Source organism: Hydra viridissima, unplaced genomic scaffold, assembly GCF_058129835.1.
Source record: "Hydra viridissima isolate aposymbiotic clone 2 unplaced genomic scaffold, HvirCarnegie_v1 scaffold_1, whole genome shotgun sequence".
Lineage (NCBI taxonomy): Eukaryota > Metazoa > Cnidaria > Hydrozoa > Anthoathecata > Hydridae > Hydra > Hydra viridissima.
The window spans coordinates 9,453,255-9,480,660 of NW_028324300.1; the positions used below are offsets into that span (position 1 = coordinate 9,453,255).

At 29.1% G+C, this 27,406-nt stretch overlaps 2 protein-coding genes across 7 annotated transcripts; one reads left to right on the forward strand and one right to left on the reverse strand.

Annotated features, from left to right (window-relative positions):
• Positions 1-3,326: 3,326 nt before the first annotated feature.
• Positions 3,327-26,896, reverse strand: LOC149893261 (xaa-Pro aminopeptidase 1-like). 6 transcript variants are annotated; one of them, XM_090089010.1, is made up of 28 exons: positions 26,767-26,864; positions 26,127-26,167; positions 17,166-17,269; positions 16,419-16,468; positions 16,054-16,167; positions 15,662-15,725; positions 15,360-15,464; positions 15,120-15,157; positions 14,989-15,037; positions 14,848-14,870; positions 14,588-14,705; positions 13,967-14,062; positions 13,782-13,863; positions 12,899-13,055; positions 12,711-12,755; positions 12,453-12,539; positions 12,132-12,182; positions 11,925-11,986; positions 10,658-10,735; positions 10,496-10,567; positions 6,341-6,401; positions 5,984-6,053; positions 5,793-5,897; positions 5,509-5,583; positions 5,142-5,218; positions 4,992-5,027; positions 4,826-4,876; positions 3,327-4,021 (listed from the first exon to the last, which is right to left on the reverse strand). In XM_090089010.1, exons 5-28 carry the CDS (start codon positions 16,105-16,107, stop codon positions 3,818-3,820), a joined length of 1,860 nt encoding a protein of 619 aa, XP_089945136.1. In that variant the 5' UTR covers positions 16,108-16,167; positions 16,419-16,468; positions 17,166-17,269; positions 26,127-26,167; positions 26,767-26,864; the 3' UTR covers positions 3,327-3,817. The 6 variants fall into 6 exon arrangements, with proteins under 6 accessions (XP_089945136.1, XP_089945126.1, XP_089945141.1 ...); XM_090089000.1 differs by lacking the exon at positions 17,166-17,269 and having other exon boundaries at positions 26,767-26,896; XM_090089015.1 differs by lacking the exon at positions 26,127-26,167 and having other exon boundaries at positions 26,767-26,884.
• LOC149893262 (uncharacterized) lies at positions 19,216-22,206 on the forward strand. Its single transcript, XM_090089025.1, has one exon. The coding sequence runs from the start codon at positions 19,409-19,411 to the stop codon at positions 21,203-21,205; it is 1,797 nt and encodes a 598-aa protein (XP_089945151.1). The 5' UTR covers positions 19,216-19,408; the 3' UTR covers positions 21,206-22,206.
• Positions 26,897-27,406: the final 510 nt, after the last annotated feature.

A 27,406-nucleotide genomic window follows, 5' to 3' on the forward strand; every position in this document is an offset into this window, starting at 1 on the left:
ATCTTATATTTTTCGGTGGGTGATATTTTTGAAATTAAAAACAAAAATAAATATGCATTTCCTCATTTCAACTTTTTTCTCATAGCCGACACATTTTTTGAAAAAAGTCAAAAAGTTACGACCCTAGTGTTGTGTACACAATACTTCAAAAAACTCATTTTTTCTACTTTTGAAATCTGATGTAAAAATACAAAGCAGTGAGAAAATGAAACTTGGTGCCCAAATAGAGAAGGAGAAGAACATGCAAGTCGTATTTAAAAAGAGGCCAAGTTTTTTGCTATCAAACTTAGTCTCATTAACTAACGATCACTCATTTCTCCAGAAATTTATCTGCATGTTGAAGTTTACAACATGTATTCCCTTTGAAAACCTTAAGCATAATAAAGCTGAGGCTTTTTTTCTAAACAAAATAACAACCTATTCCTTAAAGTATTATTATTTGTTTGAAGCTATAGCAAGAATACCCAACTCACCATTTAATTAATCCATGATTTCTGTCTTGTCTCAACATCTTGTCCTCCAAATGATTGTAGTTTAAAGCAGTATTATGTGGTCGTTTGTAGATCATTCACTGTCAAAATTTAATAAAAATCTGCTACGAACACAAATAGCGTCTTGTCTAGATTCATGAGTTGTAACAGTGGCTTTGCATTCCAGTAATATTCACGTAATTTTAGTTACTCTACACAGCATAATTAATCTGTTAAGTCCTGTCAGTTTACTAGCTGCGGCATCTTCAGAATTACAAGGATGGTTTTTTAATAGAGATGATCAGATCAGATAATTGGTTTATTTTCTTCCATTTCATCCACTGTCAATCCGGCATTGGGTTATAATTTTCAAGTAAAAATATTGCAAAAATATTTAGGAAACCTTTACCTCCATCAGCCATTACTGAAATAGTTTTGTTTCGAAAAAATTACATAATTAAAAACAAATAATATAATCAAAAATATAACAATGAAAAAATTTTAAAAAGTTAACGTAAATAAAATAAAGAAACAACAAAATAACTGTAATAAAGAAAAATTAGATAAACAAAGTTTAACAAAAATTTCGAAATCTAAATAAATTGGTTGAGCAGAAAACATTAACATCTACATTTTCATTGATTTCTCTAGCTCCGTCACGGCTCCACATGATTTTCATTAATTTCTCTAGCTCCATCACGGCTCCACATGATTTTCTCGGAATCTTCTCATCAAACAGTTCTCCTTTTCATCTCCGTTACTTTTCACTTATTTTGATTCTGGTGATGTCTGTAATCTTTGATGTACAGAAAGTTTTTTCTTCTGGACTTCATTTAATAAAGTTAGTGAATTTAAAGAAATTCTAGTGTTTACCTGAAAACATTTCAAATTAACCCTACTTTTAGTTTTTGGGTTCAAAACAAGCCTAGATTCTATCTTTTTTTTAAAGAAAATTTAAGGAAATGTCTTTTTTCCTGAATCATCTTCAGTATTGAATGAATAAATTGATCCTTCTCATTATTGCTGGCTTAGTTCTTTGTTACTGTCTTTTTAATACTTGCTGTTATTTTAATTTCCTTGCAATAGTGAGTCCTTTGCAATAGTGAGTCCTTTTCAATAGTGAGTCCAATCTTTTTTTAGCCCTTTCTTAAAGAAGATGTTGATGAAGTACCTTACTGTAATAAATTTTTAGCAGTTATTTGTTGTTTCTTTGATGGCAAAGTTTTCTGGATTTGTATAAGGTATCTCCCTTATATAAAATATTTCTCTTGTTTTTTTTTCCCTGGGGAAAATACCTTCCCTAGGATTGAGCATAAACGATTAAGATTATGTTTTCGTGATTAGCAGACTTATATGGATTTTTTATAAAAGTTTACGAGTATTATTTCATATTAAAGATATTTATGAAACCCCAGTGAGAAAATTTAATTAAGTTTTTAATTTGTGTATTTATCAATTAAAGTATTTTTCATCAATTAAATCTATAAAAAAATGATAATTAAGAAAAGCTTGATTAAATTGTTTTTAGCATTCCATTCAGCATAATTTTTCAATCCTATATTACTCTCATGACTTAATTTTGCTCTCTTTTTCAGCTTCGATTGGCAGGTTGCAATATCGGTTTTCAAAGATACAATTAAGTCCTAAGTAAGTGGGAGTCTTGTTTTGAAAAATAAGTCAACATTATTTATAATATTTTTTTCGTTACACTTTTGCATATTCTATTACTTAAAGTTGGGTTGGGGGGGTATAGGTAGGGGAAGGGGAAAGTGAGGTGGAGGGATGAGGAGGGGGAGGAAAAAAGGAAGGGGAGGAGGAGGTGATATTTTTTAGAGAGAAGGATTGTATTGACGTAAGAGTACGCAAAGTATTATATCAAGAGCCTATTAATGGGTGTAGACCTTTAGCGTTACTTGATCTACTGATAAATTGTTACTGAATAAGTCCATTTTCGTCAGGTACATGAAATGTTTATTTAGTTATAAAAAACTTCACTCTCAGATTCTTCAGCTCTACTTTGGTTTTGATTAAAATTTTACTACTTTTTATGATTTTTTTTGGATTGATTCTGTGAGTTATGCTGTTATTTATTGGTTAACTTTCATTTTATCTTACTCCAATAGCATCTTATTTGACCGTGAGCTTTCAAAGTTGCCATTCTTAGTGAATGTTCTGTCCTCTACATCGTTCTCTCTAGCCTGGTTTTTGGGGATCTGACCATTTTAAGAGACAAATTTTTCGTGCTACACGAGTAAGTAGTGGTTTGGAAAAAGATATGGCGAAACAACTTTACGAGCAGGGGAGAAGTAGAAAAGGTTTTATTTTGGATTAATTTGTTTGTTTCATTAACTTTATTTGGTTTTGCTTTTGATATTAACGGTTTTCAATTACGCACAACTATTAAATTCTAAATAATTTTGAGCATTTCTAAATAGATTTTACTATATTCTCATTTCCTTTAAATTCTAGACAGGAGATAAAAACGTTTTTAGAGAGGAAAATGGGTAAATATATAAGATTTGAACATGAGATTAATGCGTTCTTTCTCTAAAGTTACTTAACTTTCTGATAAGGCGTTGCAGAGTCGACTTTGCAGAATGAGTCGACTTTGGTCGGGTACATGATTACCATTACTGATACTGTTCTCTCAATACTTGCATCATCCAGGAAATGTTTTATGAGTAAATTAATGATGCCATGACAGAATTGAAATTTTAAGTCTTCGCTATTTTATAACAGAGTGTTCTTACAAAAACTGAATCGATGTATACAAAAACGTTCTAAGTCATAAAAACTATTTAATGACTTAGAACGTTTTTGTATACATCGATTCAACTAAAGTTTTCAAGCAAACTAAGTTACAAACTAACTTTTTATCATATTTACAATGGAAGAAAAAAAAAAAACAAAGTACAAAAAATTACCACATTACAAATCAAATTTTAATGTTTAAAAAGATACCTCGGAAAAATACTTTTTACAATGCTCAGTTTTATAAAAACAGCCGTCAACAATAAAAAATAATATTAAAAGGTATTATTACAGGTGTTGCTTTTAACAACTTGGTATTATCTTCGAAAATGTCGTCAGCTAATGTATTTAGAGGATAAATTTCACGATCTATCCGTTAGAAATATTGCTAAACAAAGTCAACTCGTCATTAAAAATGTAAGTCGAAGGTCATTAGAATAATATAAGACGAAGATCATTAGAATAATATAAGACGAAGATCATAAGAAGATCATTTTTTGATAACACAATTAAAAAATTTAGTAAAGAATTTTTTAATTTTTGACGCTTTAGTTTTTCTTTTACGATGACTAAGAATTAACTCAAGATTAAAAACTTCAAAACATTAAGTAAATAGTAATAAAACATATATGAAACAGAAATGATGGTAAAACATATAAACTGACAGCCGTACTCGTGAAACTTGAAAATGGTTCTGTTTGTCGAACCATGAAATTGTATACTTCGTTTTTATTTTGGGCTCTTAAGGGAGGGCCCATGACTTGCCTTATTTGGTAATAATAGTCGTTTAGCCAAGTGATCTAAATGAAATTTTTATAGAAGATATATAGAAAACTAATGTTAACAGATTCACATGCAAATAAATTTTAATGCAACAAACGTTATTTGTTCTCGGGTATCAAATAATTCACTTCCTTTTCTCTTCGCTTTTGAATTTTTGAAAACTTTTTCAACTGTTTTTTGATTTTCTGTTTCCTAAGTTTAAGAATTCTAAAACCTAGGGTCATTTTCACTCCTCCTGATCAAATTAATACCCCACCAAAAAACATTCAGTAAACTTTGTCGTTTGGATAAATTAAATTAGTGTTATAAAACAAAACGAACGGGATTTATTAATTTGAAGATTTTTGTTTTTTTATTAATAACACATTGTAGATATTCTTATGGAGCGTCTTAAAGAATTTCGGCGATTTCACTCACGTTGAAAAAAAAAACATACATAAATCTTATGTAAATTTAATGTTTTTGTGAGGAACACAAAATGCTGAATATCTCTCGATTGGCTAGTAGTTAAAACACGGACTGTAAAAATAAGATTATTCTTAAATACAAATATTCAAATAATTGGTTCGAATAACTGTAAAATTGAATTTTTCATTATCTCATGTGTTTTAGAAATAGATGAAAGAGATAAAAGCAGAAAAACTTTCTAGCTTAATTGCTTATTCTAAATCCCTCTTTTTCCTCTATTTACAAAGTTAAGGATTTAACCCCTTTAACTCCCCTATTATTTGAAACATGAGAGTACTGCAAGCAGCAAAAGTTATGAGAATCACGTTTAAAAGAACACACAAAAAAATTTTAATAGAAATAATTGGAAAAACCTCTTTTTGATTAAGCATTTCGGTATTAATCAATTTTCTATCGAACGGAATCTAAGAAAAAAAAAAAAACGCTTAACTTGCATACAAAAATTCTTTATAAATCGATCACAATTCAATTGCAGTTTTAAGGGATAAATTTTGCTATATATTTTTTAAAACTATTTACCCATGTCAGAACGTCAAAACCAAGAAACTTTGCATACTAAAAGGAGAAAAACGATAAAATAAAAAATTTTAAATAACTTTTTAAGAACATGCTTTGGTGAAAATTTCAGTTAACATTTTAAGATAAAAAATTAAAGTCCAAACATAGTACCTTTAGCTGTTTCTCTTTGACATAAATAGCGGTTTCTAGACGAATCCCAAACTCACCAGGCTGATAATAACCAGGCTCTAAAATAAAGATTAAATTGTTGGTTTAGAAAAATAGGAATTGATTAACATTTAATTCTTTTTACATGTAATATATATATATATATATATATATATATATATATATATATATATATATATATATATATATATATATATATATATATATATATATATATATATATATATATATATATATATATATATATATATATATATATATATATATAAGACAGCCTTAGGACAATAAAAGAGGGGGAATTTTTCAGTGAACTTAAAAAAATAAAAACTCAAAAGTTAATATCTTATACCATCTGAAAAGACCATTCCTTTGGAAAAAGGTGCATCACCATCTCTATTTTTTCCACCAGATATTAATGAAGGACCTAAACTCAAATAAATCCTAAATCAAAATAACGCCATGTAAAAAACTACTTTAACTCTATGAAAAAATTAATGCCATGTAAAAAACTATGAAAAAATGTAAAAGGTTGAATTTTCTGGTGACTAAAAATCTGTAAAGTTAAAAGAATAAAACAACGGTTTTAAAATACTGATCAACCTCAAAAATTATTCCAATTTTATAATATTTTACCTTCATGAATGCTTAGAAAAGAACCAATTCCATGTCCTGTTCCATGAGAATAGTCAAGCCCCTGCCTCCATAAACTCTCTCTTGCAAATGCCTCAATGTTATTACCTAAGTTATAGGTGTAAGCTATTTTTCTATAAGTTTACTTTTTAAATTAGGAAATAATTCAAATAATCACTAACTATATTGTGTACCATATATATTTTGAGGAAAAACAGCAGATGCCAATCCAATGGCTCCCTTTAAAACATATGTAAACATCTCCTAAGAATAAAACACAGAATTTAAGTAAAAAAGGTTTTTATAATAATGCCAGAACTATAAACATACAGTTTAAATTTAATAATATCTTTATATTTGAAATATTTTCTTTGATAATAACATAGTTATTAAAATATGAAAAATTTAACAAAGCAAATTTATTATAAAAACAAAGTTACTAAAATATAAAATCTTAACAAAGTAAATATGTATGATAATAAAATTTTAAAGAATTTATTGTAAATATTTGAAATCATCAAATAAAAAATATTTCAAACATCCCTTCTTACCCTTTGCCTATCTGTTGGAGTACCAAGATGAATGGTTCTTGTTATATCTGTAGAACCTTCACTATAAACAATAATTTACTTTATAGATAAGTAGAGAATAGCTTATATATGTGTACACACTACCAACAAAAAGTTTGAGGCAGTATATGTAAATATTGTATTATAGTGTTTTTTAATAATTTATGTATTAATTTAATAATGTATGTTTAATTTAAATTGTAGTATCTATGCAATTTGCATTGCATAGATATTACAATTTAAATTAAACAGTGACATTATGATTACTGATGTGTGAGTTTGGAGTTATCTATTTATTTTAGCAGTCTAAGAATATGCACAAAAAACAAATGCTGACTCAGTAAGAGAAAATAGAAACATCTTTGGTGCATCTTTTTGTTGAAATACACAATTAACTGCAGTTGTTAACTGCAAAATTTTAGAAGTGTTGTTAATATTCAGTTAATAATTATGCTACTTATTTTTCTTTTAAATGTGGTATTAATGTAAGTACTATTATCTTTCAAGCAGTTTCTTAAACTTGAGAGTTATAAATTTGTAGACTTTGTTTTCATACTACAAAATTTTACAACCCAAAGGAAATGGGTACAATAAAATACTTGTTTATGCAGAGGAAGACTTTTTCAAAGTCCAAATTGCAAAAAAGTTAAAGGTTTCTTGATGTTGCATACAGAGAATGTTACATTAATTCCAGCAGGATTCTGCTTACATGCAGTGATTCCAGCGGATTACATAAAAGTTAGAAACAATCAGTAAGGCCAAAGAAGAAAAAGAATTTTAGAGCAAGAAATTAAAAACATATCATTGACAGAAAACTCACAGCTGAAAATGTTAGAGCCCAATACAACTAGTTTAATGAAGTTGACCAGTTGACATGTCCACAGTAAAGGATCAATTAAAGAAATTTGAAACTTGACCATTTGGAGATGTTTTGGAGGTGAAAATGTTGAAATCCAACACAAAATAGAAGAAACTATAAAAAAAGAAATTTACAAGGACACATTAGAAACTATATTAGTTCCTTCTGGAGAGCAGTTATTTGCTCAATAGTACATTTTCAAGCAAAATAACAATCCTAAACATACTAGCAAAGTTTGTAAAATCTTTTTAGAAGACTTGCAGCGACAAAATATCTTGAAAATTATGAAGTGGCTACTGTGGTCTTTGGATTTGAATCCAATAAAGCTGCTGTGGGAGAAATTGGATAGAAAAGTAAGACAGAGACAACCATCATCATCAAACAGTATCTTGAATATCTTGCAAACTTCCTGGAATCAAATACAACCAGTGACATTACAAAAATGAACTAACAGGATGTCCAGAATCTGTAGAGCCATTATTAAAAGTCAAGGTAGATATTTTGACAAATCAAAAATATAATTTAACAATAAAAAGGTTATAATACCAAGTTAAAATTATTGTCTATTAATTTGCCACCTGCCTCAAACTTTTTGTTGGTAGTGTGTGTGAGAGTATGTGTATAATTAGGATGGGTTGAATTTTTTTTTTTAATGAATCAGGGAAATAAAGTTGCATTTTAGCATCTCTGTTAACAATATGTAAAAGAATTGTAAAAAAAATTTATTTACTTTTGCCAACTTTAACTTGAATTTTACTGTCAGCTGAAAACGATGCTATTTTACAAATGTTATATAATTACAGGATAAAAGCATTAAAATTTAAATTTTTCAATGATTCATGTTAATAGTATTATATTAGTAGTAAATAGAGATTTGCAAAAGTTTAGAGCACCCTATATATAAAAAAAACAAAACGAAAAACTATTAGTGTTGATTGTTTACTTCTGATTTGTTTATTTATCAATTATTTTGAAAAAAAAATATCAATTGAGAAATTATTGCAGAATAATTTAAACTAAAATTGTAATATCACTTTTTGATATCACTGTAGCTGATGTAGTTATTTCATATGGCAGCATGATAGAGATTAGTAGTATTTTAAATATAACTGTTTTTGTTTCAGTCATTGTTTAACAAACTTGCGTACTTCAGACATGACAACTTGTATTGCTAACCAAGTGATTGAAATCTACGATAAAGCTAGTATTCCATCCGTTAATTTTTTTAGCAGCAGTTTGAGTGAAATGACTTATCTCACTTATGTGTGACCTTGATAATTACTCATTAGAAAAAAGATCATCTTCATCATTTGAAAATAAAAATCAATCATTTCAAAAGTTGTTTGATATGTGCACTTGTAAGTGCTTAAGTCTAGGAATTTCTGACAGAAATCAGTATGAGTGTAAGTTTTCATATAAAATACAAGCAGTGGAATGGAATTTTCGGATTGACTAGAATACAAATAAAAAAGCATCATTGCCAAAGTTGACATGAATTGATGAATTGCTTTCTCTACAAAATAGATACAACTATCCAAAACTATGTAAGACTCTTGACAGATGCAAGATCAGTAACAGAGAAGCTTGTATAATTGCAAATGCAGTATTAAAAGATCTAAATCTCCTAACATCAGAAACTATAATCGACCCTAGTAAAATAAAAAGACAAAGGAAGTTTTGGAGAGAACAAGAGATTAAGTTGCATAATGATGAGATGAAGAAACTGGCATGTATTGGATTTGATGGAAAACAGGATAAGGCTCTAGTGCATAATACCAAATGCCATAGAAGTATGAAAGTGGAGTACTGTGTTATAGTTTCCTTTCCAGAAAACAAATATGTTGATCATATAGTTCCAAAAAGCAATGAGTTACTGCTGTTGCCAATGAGATCATGTCAGTCCTAAAAGCAACAGTCTATTAACACTCTTCAAGCAATATTATCTGGTGTCTTTACTAAAGCAACCTGTTTGATCAGGACCTGCAACATTATCTGGTGTCTTTACTAAAGCAACTCTGTTCAATCAAAAAGACATCCCAATTGTTGACTTGTTTCCAATTGCTGGTAAGATTGTTGATGTTCCTGATGAGGTCCATAAAGATCTCAGTACAGATCAGGGATATCTTCTGAAAGCATGCTTAACTGTGCAGGTAAGATGTGATTTAAGTCAATACATGCCATTTCTATAGTATAGCTAACTAGGTAATATAAATCATTCTAGATGAGTCTTATGTTTTTATATGCCACAGTTGCATCAACATTATTGCAGAGACTAGTAAGTTTCATAGTTAATCTTTATGGCCTTACATGATTTCACATAAAATGTCATAGTGGATGTTAAGATGAGTCAAAAAAATTGTTTTTCCTTATGAACAGTGTCAACAACTCAATAAGCCAGATCAAGATATTGTGTTTCCAGTACTGCAGAACAACAGTTCTTTTACTCATCCTGAACATGTGTTGATAGCTGCAGTTTATGATGACAATTTGGATAATTGTAGGCAAGCAGTTCAAATTATAATCTCATCAAGACAGAGTGCAACCTAATGCTGTTTGAACTTTTGATAAAAATGAAATTAAACTGAACTTCTCTGCTGAGATATATTTTAACACGATTGATTGGAACAACTGCCAGGTAACACCACCCTTTCTGTTATCATGCATCCAATGATGACCTTAAGACATATCAGCAACTTATTCTACCAACATTTCCATGCTTATCACAAGCTGTTGAACAGACAATTAAAGATATTTCAGCATCTAATTCAAAACTCTATGGATACAAACTCAACATGGCATGGTTTTGTTGGGCAAGAAAGCTTGACTTGAATTGCCTAAAATGTATACTAAGGCTAATTTCAAATAACAAGTAGATCTTCTTTATTATATAGCTTGTTTGAACAGTGGTCTTAGCTAATTACTATTGAAAAAAAGTTTTGAAATAAGCATTGACTGACAGAAACGTTTATGTATTTTTTACATTCTAAGGCTCATGCAACAATAACACTTTTCTATGACTAAAAGTTGGGAAGTTTAAACATTAAAAAAAAATTAAACTAATACTTTTTATTTTTAAGGATTAGGTCATGCAACAACTTTTTAACAGTGTTTCATTATTGCAGCCAAACATTTATTACATTTTGACCCACCCTAACATATATAGGCATACATACATACATACATACATACATACATACATACATACATACATACATACATACATACATACATACATACATACATACATACATACATAGAGCACACATGCAAAAACTTACTGAAAATGAGCACCAGAGTCAAGTAGATATAACGAGTCAGCTTTTATTGGTATGTTGGTTTCATTTTCTGGTCTGCAATAATTAGTATAAAATTTGTTATTACACTTTATTTAGCATTAAGGTAATTTGAATAAGCTCACATGCAGAGAGCAATAAACTTACTTGTAATGAATAATGGCCCCATGAGGTCCATAAGCTGATGTGATGTCAAAACTTAAATCAAAAAAGTTTTCTTGTTTTCTAAAAAACATAAACAATAAATGTTGATGAAAGAAAGTTGCTCCATTAGATATTTTAAAAAGCCAAACCACTTTTTAATACCACTTGTATTGCTTTTGTGTTACTGAAATTTCCTATCTTGTATAAAACTTCAGCAAATTGTGCCTTATAACATTTAGATATTTGAATAAAGAATACCTATTAAATAAGTTCACAGATTGCATTTGAAAATGCTGGTAACCCCCTTAAAATATTTATTAGCACTTTCTCAATAAATATAAAAATCTTCTTTGACACAGCAACAATTGTATTTTCAGGTACGTAAACTATAAATCAATAACAAATAAGATGTTTGAATGATACTGATCACTTTTGCTCCATTTTTTTTGTATACTGTGCTAATACAAAAAAAGGGATGTTATGGTGAAAAAGGTTTTAAGTTTTCGACTTTGAGTTTAAGTCAATGAGACTTAACTCAAAGTAGAAATTGTGAGTTTTTTGGTCTTAAATCAAGTTTAAGTTCTGTAAGTTATTATTTAAGTAAAAACTTTAATTTTTTTTTTTATTTCACTAAATGTTTATATTGAAGTTGATTTGAGTCAACTTTGAATTATCTATGAAAAAACTACTAAACATAGTGAAAAAAATATCAAATATACAATTAACACCCACATGCTGCTTATACTTTTATTATGAAAATGTTGAAAATGTCTGAAAGTAAAGTAACAATTTTCACTTTGTTACAAAAAAAAAAAAAAAAAAAAGAAAAAAAAAAGAAATTGTAGAATTGAGGCAGGAGAAGTCTCCCCCTCTTCCTCTGTATCTCCCTGAAATTGTGCTACTACAATTTAATTAAATAATACCAAATAATTTTTTTAATTAAGTAATTTTAAGTTAAATAAAAAAGATTTCTTAATATAAAAAACTCTAAGATTTAAATGCCATCATTTTGATTTTGTATAAATCTATCTTACTTAGAAAACTTATTTAGAACTTATTCAGCTCTATTCAGTTTCATGAGAGTATTACTTTTTTTTTTTTTTTTTTATTAGAGGCCTTCTTTTTTTGTATTTTATGCTAAAGAATTTAAACTCATTAATTATGGCTGAACAAACTTATGGCTAAACCAATTTAGCATCTTTTAGTCAAGATCACAATAAAAAAAAACAACTGACAAAAAGAATAAAAGAAACAAGAGGCTTAAAACAACCTTTTAAATTCATGAAGTTGATTAGCACCAGAAATTTCTGTCACAAGTTCCCCTTTGGAAATCTAAATTTAAAAAACTAACCATTAACAGTAATGATAACTATTATAAGAATATTGTAAATAATAAGAATAATAAAAAAAGTAAAATTTACATTCTAACTGTTTAAAATTGTGACTTTAAAAACAAAGATAACATTTAAAAAAACACCTGATTATCAAGCCATACAAAATACTCCATAATAGCAATTCCATCTTTTATCTAAAAACACCTTTTTTAAATATTATTTTCTTTAAAATGAAATTTTAATAAAACGACAGAAAAAGTTCTAAAACCAAATCTCTATATAATTCTACTGATTCCTTTTTTTTTGCTCAAATTTTATAAGTAGTTTTTTTTATCAGTACCTTTTCATAACAGTTATATAAGTTATATAGCAATTATGTAAATTACACTACAGTTCAAATTTACCCTGTGTTGGAGAAGTCTTTTAGATTATAGGCTAAACTTATGAGCTTTAGACATACTTACATTAGCGGACTTCATTCCTTCAAGTTCAACAAGATTTTTCTTTGCTTTAGGTAGCTGAATAGGTGAATCTTTTACAAGTTGATTAGCCTAAGCATTAATGATGTTAGTTAAAGATGCCTAATATTTTGTTTTGAGACTGCTAACTTTTTTATTGCGCATATATACACAGATAAATTAAAATAAAACATTTTCTTTGTTATTTTTATTTTAATGATTTAAAAAAAAACTTGAAAAAAAAAAAAACTTGAAAAAAATTACTTCCGGTATGTTAGAAGCAATAAACATAGAAGTATCAGGAGTTATCTAAAGCATCAGAAAAACAACAGTTAAAATTTTTTTTTACAAACTTTCAATGAAAAAGTCACAGTCACAAAATTGTCAAATAAAGTTAGTGAGTTGCAAAATAAAAATCTATTTATCAATAATTTTAAAAAAATTCTACTTACCCATATGCTTTCATTACTTGATTGAGCAAGTTTGGATATATATTCACAAATTTTTTTATAATCATAATTTACAGTAATTACACAACTTTTGTTTCCAGGAATTGAACATAAATGCTCTTTAACCTTGGGTGTGAGTTTTTCATCAGCTACAAATAATCTAAAATAGAATGTGTCCAGAGAGTTTGAGTGCAGTTAAAAAATGTTATAAGTTAAAAATAAAAGTTTAAAGAAAGCTTTGTTTATGTTTTCCTCAGCTATTAAAAAATTAATTACTAAAAACTATGTTATCTAAATTGCATGTTACATTCCTGGCACTCTCTTAATCTTCAGCAAAGATTTTTGAGTACAATTCACCACAAAACCTGAGATACCGAAGCCATTTTTTCCTGTGATATTTTGGTTTAATTGAGTTAGTGTTCTTAGCTTATTTTTGTGCACCCTCTCTTTAATAAATACCTATAAGTAATAGTGCAAAGGACTTTATTGGGAAATAACTCCTTTACAGCATCAATTAAACTTTTTTAACTTGACTTCTCTTACAAACAGATAACATTGGATTTTCACTTGTTAATTGTTGGGACACATTTGTTTTTTACTTAGACATAAAATACATGCTGTTACCAGAGAATAGTCCCATACTAAATTTACACAAAGCTGCTTAGTATTACACTCCTCCCACCACTCTACCTACCAATTTCAAAAAGAAATAACACTCACGCTTTCTGGACACTTTATATGTTTTCATAATTATGTGGACCCCATAATTAATTGTGTGTAATTGAAATTCTTTTTACAAGAGTCTATTTTTTATAGGGTTGTACTCTAACATATTACTTTTTATAAGTTAAAATGAAAAATACTTTTACTTGATAAAAAAACATACGTTGCGTCATTTTGAGTGATAATTGCATATGAGTAGAACATGGGATTGTAAGGTATATCTTTTCCTCTAAGATTTAGCAACCCTAATAAAATATTAATTTAAGAAAATTTAAATTATTCAATTGCAAAACTTTTATTTATATAATTGAGTCTAAAAAGGTTTTTAGTTAAAAAAAATACTCTTACAAGCCACATCATCTAAAGCTGTAACAATTATGGCTTTTGCACTATTGTCTTTTAATGTTTTACGAAGATCTATCAACTTATCTTCATAGTATTTTCCTAAAAAAATTATGAAACTTTAAATATACAATTTCCTTAAACATTTATGTACAAAATTGGTAACTAGATTTTTTTTTAACTAAGTTTTTAAAAATAATTCATAGAAGAAAAAGATAAAGCTCTTCAAGACTTTGTGTGTGTTCCAGCAATTGCTTATAGATTTTTTTTTAAAAAACAACTATTTGTTCAATCCAAGCCTGAATAGGTTTGATTGATTCAATTCTGATGATTGAACTGATCATGATACAAATTTTGTTTTATTTTCTTCCTCCATGCTTTAATTTTGCTAGGTGTGTTTTCCAGCAGTTGCATTTTATTGGAGCTCTTACTGTTTGTTTCAATCAATCAGCTGCCTGATGATGAAATCAAAAATTTTTTGACATTTCTATGTTGGTGTGTTAGTTGATAGTTTAAAATTTTTGAATGATCACATATCAGAGAAATTTTTTTTCCAACATTAAAGAGTAATATCTTTAAAAATATATCATAAAAATTCATGTTACAAATAAAATTTTTTTTAAATACCAGCATAAATAAAAGGATGAATAAATATAGAGTTTGTAGTTGGAGAAGGTCGATTTGTCCAAATTTCATCAATTAGGTTTTTATCAACATTCTTCCATTGAACTACCTTATCGAATGACTAAATGAAAAATACCTGTTAGAACTTGAATTATTGTTTTCAAAAACAAACAAAAAAATGCAGTAAAGGTACATATGAGCTCTATATTAGTTTAAAAAAAAATTTAATATATAAAATGTTAAAGATGTATTGAGTTTATTACCTTTAAATAGGACTCCTTTTGTTCTAAAAGAACATTAACATTAAAAGTAATAAAATAGTTAGATGCACATGGAAAATAAAATTTGGATGAAGAGAAATTTAAAAAAACTTTAAAAACTAATAAAATTGTAGAGAATCTTACTTATAGAAATGATTTTTGGGTCAGCACTTACAAAAGATCCAGCAAGCTCCTAAAAAAACATTCTGTTAAGCCAAAAAAAAAAATGTATAAAGAAAAAAATGAAAAAAATATAATAAAAAAAAATATATAACCTTTTTAATCCAATCATTCATACTAATGTTAGCAATACCTAAAGAATATTTTTGTTGTAATTATTAATATAATTGTAACTATAAATATAATTAAAAAAAAAAAAAAAAATCTAACTATGTCAAAAAAGTATTAGGTATTTTATAGGAGAGCTAATAAAAAAATATCTTTCTTTTCAATTGGTTCTCCAATAAGTATCTAATATGTTACATAACAGTTTACCTCTGACAGCAAAAATTCACCTGTTTTCATAATATCCCAATTACAGTCCACTTGCATTTCCACCTGCGTGAAATATCTACCATCAACCCATATTGTAGCATTGTTTAATGTAACTACAGCTGTACCTAAACAAATAAAAAGTTTAAACAAATTGGTATTTAAAAATTTAATCAATTTATATACATACATACATACATACATACATACATACATACATACATACATACATACATACATACATACATACATACATACATACATACATACATACATATATTTAACAAAATATTAATCTAAAAAATATAAATAAAAAACTAGCTACCTGCAGATCCTGAAAATCCAGAAATGAATTCTCGTCTTTGAAACCAAGGTGCAACATATTCGGTCTTAAGTTAATGAATTTTGGATTTTTATAACAGCAATTAAAAAAAGAAAAAGAACAAGCTACCAAAACATTTTTTCACAAATAATCAATAGCTGTTGTATACACTTTCATGAGTTTGAGATTTCTAAGGCTTGGTGCCATATTTATTTATAGTATTGCAGAGGCAATACTGTAAATAAAATAAAAAAGTCCAATTTCCAAATTCATTGATTTTGCAACAAACCACAGGTTTAACTTACTATATAGGTACTTACTATTTTAGTACCAAACCACAGGTTTAATTTACTATACAAAGAAAGAAATACAGAGAAGTAAAGAAAATACAAAACCTGATGATCATCAGAGGATGGTACAATATAGCCACTAATACCATTTGTTATCATAAGCTTGCGCAATTCTACCAATAACTGTGTAGTGTTTTTCACAGTTACTGGGTATGGAGCCTGAAAATAAAACCAATATTTTTTAATGAAAAAAATTTAGATCTACCTAATTCATCAATTGTCACTAGCAAATATATTTGTTATCATGATAACCAGCCCAATAAGTTGTAAGGGTGGGATTTTTTCAAGACCTAACAGTATATATGTACATATATGTGCGTAAGTCTCATCAATATCTTTTGTAAATCTTTACAAGATTATGATAATTTTCACAGTAGCAAGATAAGTGGAAGCTAGAAAATTAAACACACCAATGGTTGTCCATTTTTACAAATTCTTTCACACTTTATTTCAGTAATAACTAAAAAAGATAAAAAAAAAGCAAAAATTCAACTTTGTGCATATATATATATATATATATATATATATATATATATATATATATATATATATATATATATATATATATATGCATACACACACACACACACACACACACACACACACACACACACACACACACACACACACACACACACACACACACACACACACACATAGAAACCAAATCAGCTCCCAAATGTAAAATATGATTGTCACCTTAAAAAGCAATACCTTTGGCTTCAATTATTAGCAAAAGGACAAATAAGATTTGGTTAGGATTAAACTTAATACAAATATAATGCTTAAACTTAACTCCAACCCTCTTACCAACATTTATACAAAATGGTTTTTAAACTTTATTGTGATTAAAAGAAATATGATGGTGAGTGGATGCTTTGCTTTATATTTTACTTTTTGTAATGGATCAAGTCATAAGTAATTCTCAAAAATCCTTGATAAATAGGCACAAAACTAATTTCTGTAGTAATCTATTAATTTTAGGCAACAAGATTGTGTATAATATATACATCTGCCTTGAATAATTTGGCTATTGCAACTTCAAGGGTGATGCTTACTTTCAAGTTGCTTAATCTTATACTTTGTACAAGTGAATGTAGTTCTTTTTACATGATTGTAACAAATAAGGAACAAAATAGGAATCTTATGTTCAGTACTTTGCAGTAGACAAATTCCTCAGCTTCTCTTTAGATGTGATGGGACTGTTACAAGCAATTGGTACCAGGCATCAACTTAATAGAAAATGCTTTCAGCAAGGTGCCTAAAATATGAAGAATGTTGCTTGAGTAACCATGGTAAAAATTCTCCTACTTTGACTATAAATAAAAAAGGGCTTAGTCAATAACTGTTAAAAGCACTAAATCAACATTTAAAGAGATCAGATCAATGTTTTGTCAACAGCTAGATGTCAATTTGTAACTAGTGTATTCACTGGGCCACAGTTGACTGATGTTTACATCAGAAAATCTTAACAACTACAATGAAATGTTTGATAAACTACTTGACAGTTATTGGGAGTTCAGCTGTAGAATGTCATATAAAATATATCATTTACGCTTTCTCATCTTGACATATTATGGTCAAATCCTGATGATATAAATAAGAAGTACAGAAAAAGCGACATCAAAGTGATATAGATGCACTACCAATGAAGATGATGGGTGATTGCATCTTGAGTTTAGTTTAAAATAACTTTAATCACAGAAGACAAAAATTATCTAGGGTACATTTTTGAATATTTGAAAGTAAATTGCAGTTAAATTTAATTTATTAGCATTTCAATATAAATTGATATTCAATACAAAAAAATTGGTAAATATAGGGTTTTTACTAAAAGATACATATATTAGACATATTACACATCAAATAAAGGATTTTGGGGTCAAAGAATTTAAATTTGAGATTTTTTTTATATACAATAAAAACCTGTATAATGCATGTGTTTGTGTTCAAATGCATGTTAGGGGACATTAACTTTTGTAAAAAATTAGCTTTGACTCAAAATACATTATCATTATTATATCAATACACAAATGCTTGTGTATAAATTAAAGCCATGTGAGCAAAAACAAAGCAGAATATTAAATAGAAAATTAATTTTCACTACTTGAATTTTTAATAAGTTTAGTATTTCTAGAGGCAAAGCTCTTCATTAATAATTTGTGTTTTATAAATGAAATACTTGAGATTTCAAAGGTTAGTGCATTTGATCTTTTGTATTGTTAATTCTTGATGCTTTTCCTATCTGGTACAACCTTGTATATGGTTTTTTAGGTTTTCTTGAGCTTCCTCAAATCAAATTACTTTGAAATGGAAAAACCATGTATCAGAATTTTTTAAACACTAGGTGGCATTATATACAAAACTTATTTACAAACAACAATTTTAGTTGTATCAGTAGAGTAAACTTCAAATTCTTCAGTAAGGGATAAAGCAATATGTTGCTCATTGGGTAGATCTACAATATTTACTATTTTGCTTTTTTCACAAATATCTCTTCATTCCTTAACTGAACCAAGAAGGTGTAGGATGAGAAGACACATAATTTTTTTTCTAATCAATTATTTTTCTACTTTAAAATTTTTTCAAAGTTTCTACCATTTTTAAAGCTTTCAAAATAAAAATCTGTACAATACTCAGTGTTGAGTATTTTAAAAAGTATTTTAAATGAAAGTATTTAAAATACTATTTAAAATACTTTTGTATTATTTTTATTTTTATTTGAAATGGTTTTATTCATTAGTATTTTCAATTTTATTTCAAATACTTTTCAAGGCTATTTTTTATTTTGTTTAAAACACAAAATACAAAATACTTTTCCACCAACAGCAAATTAATTAAAACTTGGTTTCCAAAAGTTCTTTGGCTGGATTGAGCTGCCTTGGACCACCCTTGGTAATGGTAATTTGTTATTTAATTACTAATTAGAGGGAACCAATCTACCAAAAATTCAAAATGGACTGAAATTGTAGAAAACGACTGAAATTGTAGAAAATGAAAATGCTGAGAGTGAACAAGCCGTCCCTGACATACTTTGATGGAAAATTTTTCAAAATTATATCTAAAAGTAAAACTACAGGGGGTGTTAAAATTATTGCACAGTGTATGTTATGTGTTGGCAAAAAAACCTACAGTGGTTCACTGAAAGCAACTTCTAATTTTACTCAACATCTTCAGGTATGTATATAACTGCAAAAACACTATATTATATTGCGCACTAAACAGTAAAAACGATAAACACATAAAGCAATGCTACAACATAACACAAATAAATGCAATAATCTCGGTTGATTGACTGTTGTTGTTGTTGTTGCAGAATGCTCATGGCAAAAAGCGAATCGAGGAATACAAGCAGCACAAGGTTTAAGTTGCAAAACAGCGTAAGCGCTCGGTAGCTGAGATGGAATCTGGAGTTGGAGGTGGACCTTCTGTCGAATCTGGTCCTGCTTCTAAGAAGTTGAAACAAATACATATTATGCCTCGAAATCAAACATCCATTTCACAGGATGAAGTTGACAAGCTTATTGCTGACTACGTTGTGAAGGAAATGCGCCCCTTGATCACAGTGGAAAAGCCGGCGTTTAAAAATTTGATCCACGGACTCAATCGCAATGTCAGTATACCTTGTCGCAAAACATTAGGCAAGCGATTAAATGCCCGTTTGCAAAAAATCCGTGATGATAAAAGAACAGTCTTCAGTAAAGTACCATTTGTTTGTACAACAGCTGACATTTGGTCAGTGAACCAAAAGAGCTACTTAGGAATGACAGCTCACTATATTGATATTAGTACTGAATGCTCAGTATCACGCATATCTGTTGCTCTTTCCTGTCAATGTTTTTTTGGAAGTCATACTTACGACTCAGTGGCTGCAATGATCTCAAAAATTCATAATGATTATGGGTTACACGTGGAAAAAATTACAGCAACAGTAACAGATAATGCCTCTAACTTCAGCAAAGCCTTCCGAGAATATTTTGTAGATACTAGCAGTACTGCATCTGGTTCAGGGATCTCTGCAACTGCTGAAGAACAAATTCAGGAAACAGGAACTGGTGATGATGATGAAGCAGAAAATTCCGACAATGATGTTGAAAAAGCGGACATGACTACAGTCCTAAATTTACCAGTTAGCGAAGACACGGATGATGATACTGAAGTTGTTCTGCCTCACCATGAAGCTTGCAATAGTCACTCTCTCAGCCTCACATCAACTACTGATGCAGATAAAGCATGTGATTCTGATGCTAATTTCAAACATCTTTATCGAGCTGCATTGGCCAAGTGTACCAGCATTTGGAATTTGCTTCATAGAAGTTCCAAGGCATCGGATGCTGTGAAAAAAATTATCGCAAGGGCAATACTGATATCAGTCCCTACACAATGGAGCTCCCGGCATGATGCATTGAAATACATTCTCCAGTTGCAAGATAAGCTTGGAGAAATATGCGACGTTTTGAAGTTGCCAAAGTTCAAAAAGAAGGAGTTAGAATGTCTAGAAGAGTATGTAATGATAATGGCTCCTATTGCTGTTGCCATTGACAGGTTACAAAGTGACAATGTGTACTTTGGCGATGTATTTCCGACGCTGCACACTGTACAGCAGAAGTTGCAGGACCTGCAGCAGAAATCACTGAAGCATGCTAAGAAATTTGCAGAATCTATGCTTACAAGCTTGAAAACAAGACTTGAGGTTCATCTATCATTTTCTGAACATAATGCCAGCAGGATAGTTGCAGCAGTATCGCATCCCTACTTCAAAATGAGATGGGTTCCGGGTGATAAAAAAGATTTCTGTCGTGATCTCTTCGTTCGTGCAGCTAAGTCTCAGCAACAACAGTTGTTGGACAGAGCTAATACTATTTCTGACCCTGACCCACTTCCAGGTACTCAATCAGCTAGTGGCATTGGCATGAGTGATGATTTTTTCTCGTTTAGCGAAATTAACATTGTAGAACAAACAACAGTCAACAACGAATGTTTATCGTACTTAAGCGACTCTGGTACGGATTTTAAAATCTTGGCAAAATATGAAGTTATAAAACACGTATTTGTGAGGTACAATACGACCTTACCTTCATCCGCACCTGTTGAGCGGTTATTTAGCACCGCTGGACAAATTCAGACGCCACGAAGGAACTGTCTTAGTGATGCAACACTCGAAAAACTGTTACTTTTAAAGGCCAATAAATATTGATTTAAAGGTTAAATTATGTCAATAAAGTTGTGATGTACGATTCGAGTCGCTACAATTCCAGTATTTTGTATTTTGTATTTAAAATAGTTTTATAATGTATTTTTATTTGAAATACTTTCCTTGTATTTTATTTTTATTTTCATTTCAAATACTTTTTAGGTAGACTATTTTATTTTTATTTCAAATACTTTTAAAAAGTATTTTGCTCAGCACTGACAATACTGTATAGCTCACCTAATTTTTCAGGAGTTATTCCTAGCTAGTAGTTATGTTTAAAATTTTGCATTAATTTGTAAGATGATCGTTAGGTGGTAAGAGAAACTAAAAGAAGTTGCAGATGAGATTGATGCAGATCTCTTTGACTTTGAAAAATATAGTTTGCTTAGTAAAATGATTTTGTAAAAAAATATAGTTTGCTCAAAGAAGGAGAAAAATTTAATTAAAGAAAATTGCCAGCTTTGTATTTCACATTTCTAATAGATAACTATTTGAACAGTTGAATTTACGGAGCTATTAAGAGGAATTCGTTACAAAAAGATTGTAATTATTAAATACAAGTTTAACTTAGCTGAAAAGATGAGAAAAATGAAATAAAATCAATTATACAGCATTTCTACATGTGTCGAAAAAATCCTGAGCTGATATCTCAAATGAGGGTAAAGTAATTGCAAGTAGTGACATCTTTTAAAATTATAAAACAAGCAATTGTACGAGACAGAGAGGGCAGACGGTTAATATGGTGATAAAGCTTCACAACATTTACATGTGCTACAGTTAAATCCCGGCAAATCGAACCTTTAAGGGACCAAGGAAATGGTTCGACTTAACGAATGTTCGATTTAAGTGAAGCTTTTTCCACCGTTGAGTTTTCAAGGGACTAAAGAAAACAGTTCGAGATAATAAAAGTTATTCTTAACCTGTGTTCAGCAGACCAGCTAGTCTCAACGCCGCACAGTGAAGCGAAATGGTCAAAAAGCGGCCAAAACTCAAAATTTTGTAAAGTAATAAACGTTTTAATTAAATTATTGTTCCAATTCTCTGACTAGGATAGCAGACATGAGAGAGTCAAAATATATATTTTTCTTACAATTTGATATTTTTTCTAATAAGTTGTAAAAAAAAATTAATGAAAATGGTGTATTTTTCTTACAATTTGATATTTTTTCTAATAAGTTGAAAAAAAAAAATTAATGAACATGCGCCGAATTAGATTCCAATTAGAATGTTCTTTTAGTTGCTATGGTTTCAATTGTAACTTTAAGGGATATTCAAAAACGAATTCTGTTTAGCGAATCGATCTTGTGGCAAAAAAGACGCACTAGATCATTTTGAAGCCAAAAAAATTCAAAGATGGACCATCTACAACATAATCAAGCGTGCTAAAAACAATTTTAGTTATGAAAGAATCAAAGGAAGTGGTAGACGATAATTCGTTTGACTATTTTTTCCCGAGAACTTTGGGAAGTCAGACGAGAAAACTTTGGTTTACGTATTTCATTAAGATCAAAGAAAAGCCGCAGGAACATATTTGTTCCGGTAGATGAAAAATTGCATTAGCGCAAAAACCAAAGTTTTCTCGTCTGACTTCCCAAAGTTCACGGGAAAAAAAAGTCAGACAAAGTATCGTCTAAGGAGGTGGCCGTAAAGCAATAAACGTGAATAAAAAGAAAATTAAGCTGCTTAAGGACATGCTCGACCACCACAATGGAAATTCACAACGTGGTCCAGCAAGGATCAATTATAAATTGAAAACTTAGATAAGCATCGTTTGCCACAAGAAGAAAAAGATACCAAAGCGAATGGAAACTCAACGAGAACGAATTCGTACTTGCTACGATATGTTGTATTGAAAACGTCAAGCTAAATCGTGCATCATTAAGACGAGTGTTGTTTCACTTTGGCGCATATTACTAGTACATAGTACCCCTATCAATGGCAATGACAATATCTACTCAAGCGACATTGCAGAAGCTTCTATTATTGTAAAATATTGACCAACTGCTAAAGTTGAGCAAAAGATTATCGTTTGACTGGCCCGATTTGGCAAGTGCCCATTACGCCAAAACGGTGGTTTCATAACTTGACGATAAAAGTATCAATTATTTGACCAGAGTGGAGAATCCGGCAAACGTTCCAGAACTTCGCCCAATCGAGGATTTTTGTATATTCAAACAACTTTTGTAGTATTCAAACTTGCAAACAAGAGATACCAACGAACTACGTACTAGAATAAAGTATTCTCTCAAGACAAAAAGACACTTTCATGTCAACTCGTCTTCGAATAGGAAGAGTCAGGACATGTGGACTAATAGAAGACAATTAACATGAAAATAAATAAAGAACTTAGTACTTCATTTAAATATATTTCATTTTAACTTACATACTAAAGAGATCTATTTACCCCCTTTTACTTTGTGAAGATTTTTTATTGAATACCCATTATTTGAGCAAAACAGCTTTAAGTTGACTAACAAGTTGAAACTACATTACTTAATAAAGTTAAACTTTATCTATGTCCTTGGGTTTGAAATATGTTTTCCAATTACCTTATGCCTAAAATAAATAGAAAATGGCCACTGTTTCAGAAAATATATCGGTATTGTTGTCAGTATAAGACAATATGAAATTTATGTGCTTTCGATTTGTGATTTACATGCAGTGCTGAGTAAACTTCAAGAATGTTCTAGAACTTTGAGAGCTCTCCAGAAGCATTTAGAGTGCTCCAGAATTTTCTGGACTGTTCAGGAATCTTTTAGAGTTTATGCGATTAACTCGGTTAATCGCTCGTTAGTCGCTGTTTAACAAATTCCTGATGATTACATAAAAGGCATGGTGTTTACAAATATATTAAAAAAATCATAAGTAGATATAAAAAAAAATGCAATAAATAGATAAAATCTTAATATCTTTCAATTCATCAACTGTTTGAGTGTTAGATAATTAAATATTATGTTCTTCTGTTCCCGACGGCAGACTGTGCATCGCTTAACGGAAATATGATTTTACACACACACTTGATACACATTTGACACACACTTTGAGTGAGTTGATACTTTTTTTTTGCACTACAATCTTTAATACATAATTAAGTTTTTTAAACTTTTGATCTTTAAAATTTTTTTAAGCTTTTAAAAGATCAAAAGTTTTTTTAAATGTATATGATAAACATTAAATTTTTAAATTATTTTTATCAATAATCAAAACAATCATATATTTAATAGAATGTAAAACTAGAAAAAGAAAAAAAGGTATTTTATCTACTTTTGTTTCCTTAACTATGAGTTAATTTGAATATCAGAGATCGTCTTTAAATTTGTTTTTAATTTAAAAAAAAATTTTTTTGATTAAATTATAGATGCAATGAATCGAATTATATTGCTGTGCAAAAATATTCAAGCGATCTCTGTAACCATCTGTTTTAAATTCATTTTGACTGCTGTAAGCTTTATTCAAAATTGAGCTAAATTTCGTGTAATAAAAAGAAGCTCTTTACCTCAATAGAATAGGGTATTATGATTGTAAAGATTCAGTCCCAGGACTATCTGTTTTAAGTTTTTATATGATACTTAGTTTTAACTTTAAGCTGTTTTTTTAAATTATCAAAATGGTTACTTTCATTCACCGTCTACCTTTAACACGTGTTTTCCCCAAGACATATATATACTCTTAAGCAAAAGTTTTACAGCATGTACCAAGTTTCAATATGATCAAACACTCTGCTTCTAGAGTGTCCGAGTATCTTTTGGTGAATGAATATAATTATGTTAAAGATCTAGCACAGGAGGAACAAAATGACACGCATATTTATTGCAAATTGAGAGGTGATGGTTAAAGTAACCAATCTGAGTTTCAGAATGTAGTAACTACAAAGAACCGAAATAAATATATATATATACACTTATATAAATGAATATATTTAAACAAGCATTATCGTATTAGGAGAAATTGATGGATGACATCTAATATCGCATGATGAAATCCTATCCCATCGTTACCTTAATGCATTTTAATAATCTTTGTTGATTAAAAAAACCAAGAAACTATTTACTTGCGGTACACGTTTTACGACGCAAGTTATCTTAGCCGCCGTCCAAGGTTTGATATCTTTATTGAAGACATACAACTAGTTCTTTTGACTTTGAATATTCTTTACTTTGCAAAATGTAACAAGAAAAAATTCTAAGCAACTTTAAGTATATTTTATAAGATGATGTCATTCGTCTCTTAATTGGTTTTGCTTTATTGAGGTTAAAAATTCATTTAATTTATTGAGGTTAAAAAAAAATCTTTTTTAGAAAGTTTCGACCGATGCACATAAATCCCAAATTTTGAAAAGTTGTTAAACTGAAAAAACTAAAAAAAAAAAGTGACACTTTGCAATGAATGGGAAACCCATCTTAAAAGATTAATCAATTGCATTTAAGCCTCTCATCTACTTTATTGATACATTCGTTTTTTAAAAGTTAAGTAACACATAGCCTCTCTTTAAACTTGTTTTTACCATCTTTATTTTCTTTTTCTTTCTTTCTTTCTTTCTTTTTTTTTTTTGATTCCAGCTTAAAAGATGGTAGCATGAGATATGGTAGCATGAGATATGGTAGCATGAGATATGGTAGCATGAGATATGGTAGCATGAGATATGGTAGCATGAGATATGGTAGGAGACCTGTAGCTGGATAAAAAGAGAAGGATAAAGTGAAAGGAACAAGAAAAACTTTTTAAAAAGTTGCGATAAGCGAAAATATTTTTAAGTAGGAAAAAGTCGCGATATAAGCAAAATACAAAATTCCTAAGATCAACATTTTAGAAATGTCGGTCACGCTAAATCAGAAAATATTAGGAAAATATTTTTTTTAATGGCATTTAAAAAATAATTTACCGCTAACAGTGTTGTTGAGGCAAAAAATGTCTTCGAACTTACCACTTAAAAGTGTTAGCCAAACTTTCAAAGCAAACATCATTCTAATAAAATCAACGATAAAATCAACGATAAATGGTTTGAGCACTCTTGGTTTACAAGTTCGTTTAAAATATCGATAAAAATGATTGTCAATTTATTGTTAAAATTCATTCAATCGGATTGTCATTCGAAGATTTACGAACAAAGAGCAAATTTTTATTTGTTAACTCAAAAAATAGCGATGCTGAGTATATTTACATTAAGTTGATATAAAAGTCGTCATTGTAATAAAAGAAATAGTAATAGAAATAACAAAAGTATTAAAAAAATAAAAGTAATAATAATAAAAGTAATAATAACAGCAGCAATAATGATAAAAGTTATTATTTGAATAATAGTTATAATAATAATAGTAATAATAATAATAGGTACGAATAATAATAGGTACAAATAGTTAGCTTAATAAAAGTAAATAAGTTGACTTCTCAAACATGGTAACAATTTTTGTGCATGAAAGAGTAATCAAATGTCACTGTAATATCAATATGTAGTCATAATCATTGTCGTTGTAATCAAATATCAGAATCTGAAATAATCAAGTTATTTTTTCATAGATTAAGCAGTCGCAATAGGAAAGTGAATAACGACACTTGTTAATTACCTTTATTTTCTGTTACACCAGTTTAAAACTCTTTGTGTAAATCTTGTTTAACCGTAAGTTATTAACCAGCCAAGTGTTAATTTTATACTTTGATAAGTAAGTTGTCAGAGTTACGCTAAATGAAAACAGTACGTCAATGCTCTCTTTGAGTATTATAAAAACGCACATTTTCTGAACATTTTTAATGTAGCCAATCAGATTCGATTTCTTTTAAAGTCTGCCAATCATCCAAATATACAATCAAAGTTTAATTTTTAGTCGAGATGAAATTTCTAAAAACCAATTAATCGTTAAATGTTATTATTTTTCAATGAATTGCCAATCAAAAAAATTAAAAGTTCTTCTTTTGTTTTATTTCTAGTATTTTATTTAGTAATATATGAAATATTATATTTAGCATTATCAATCTTCTGTAAAGTTATCAGTCAAATTCGACAAAAAAAAAAAAAAAACTATTATCGACAATACAAAACGTTCCCAAACATTTGCACGCTACTGTAGGTAAGGACCACTTTAAGAACTTAAAATTTTATTAAAAGATTTCCCACGTATTTCTTCACGCAATTTCAGACCAATTTTGACCCCTTCCCTTAACCATTTATGAAAGTGAAGTAGGATTCTCTCGGCTGCTCTCGTTTTT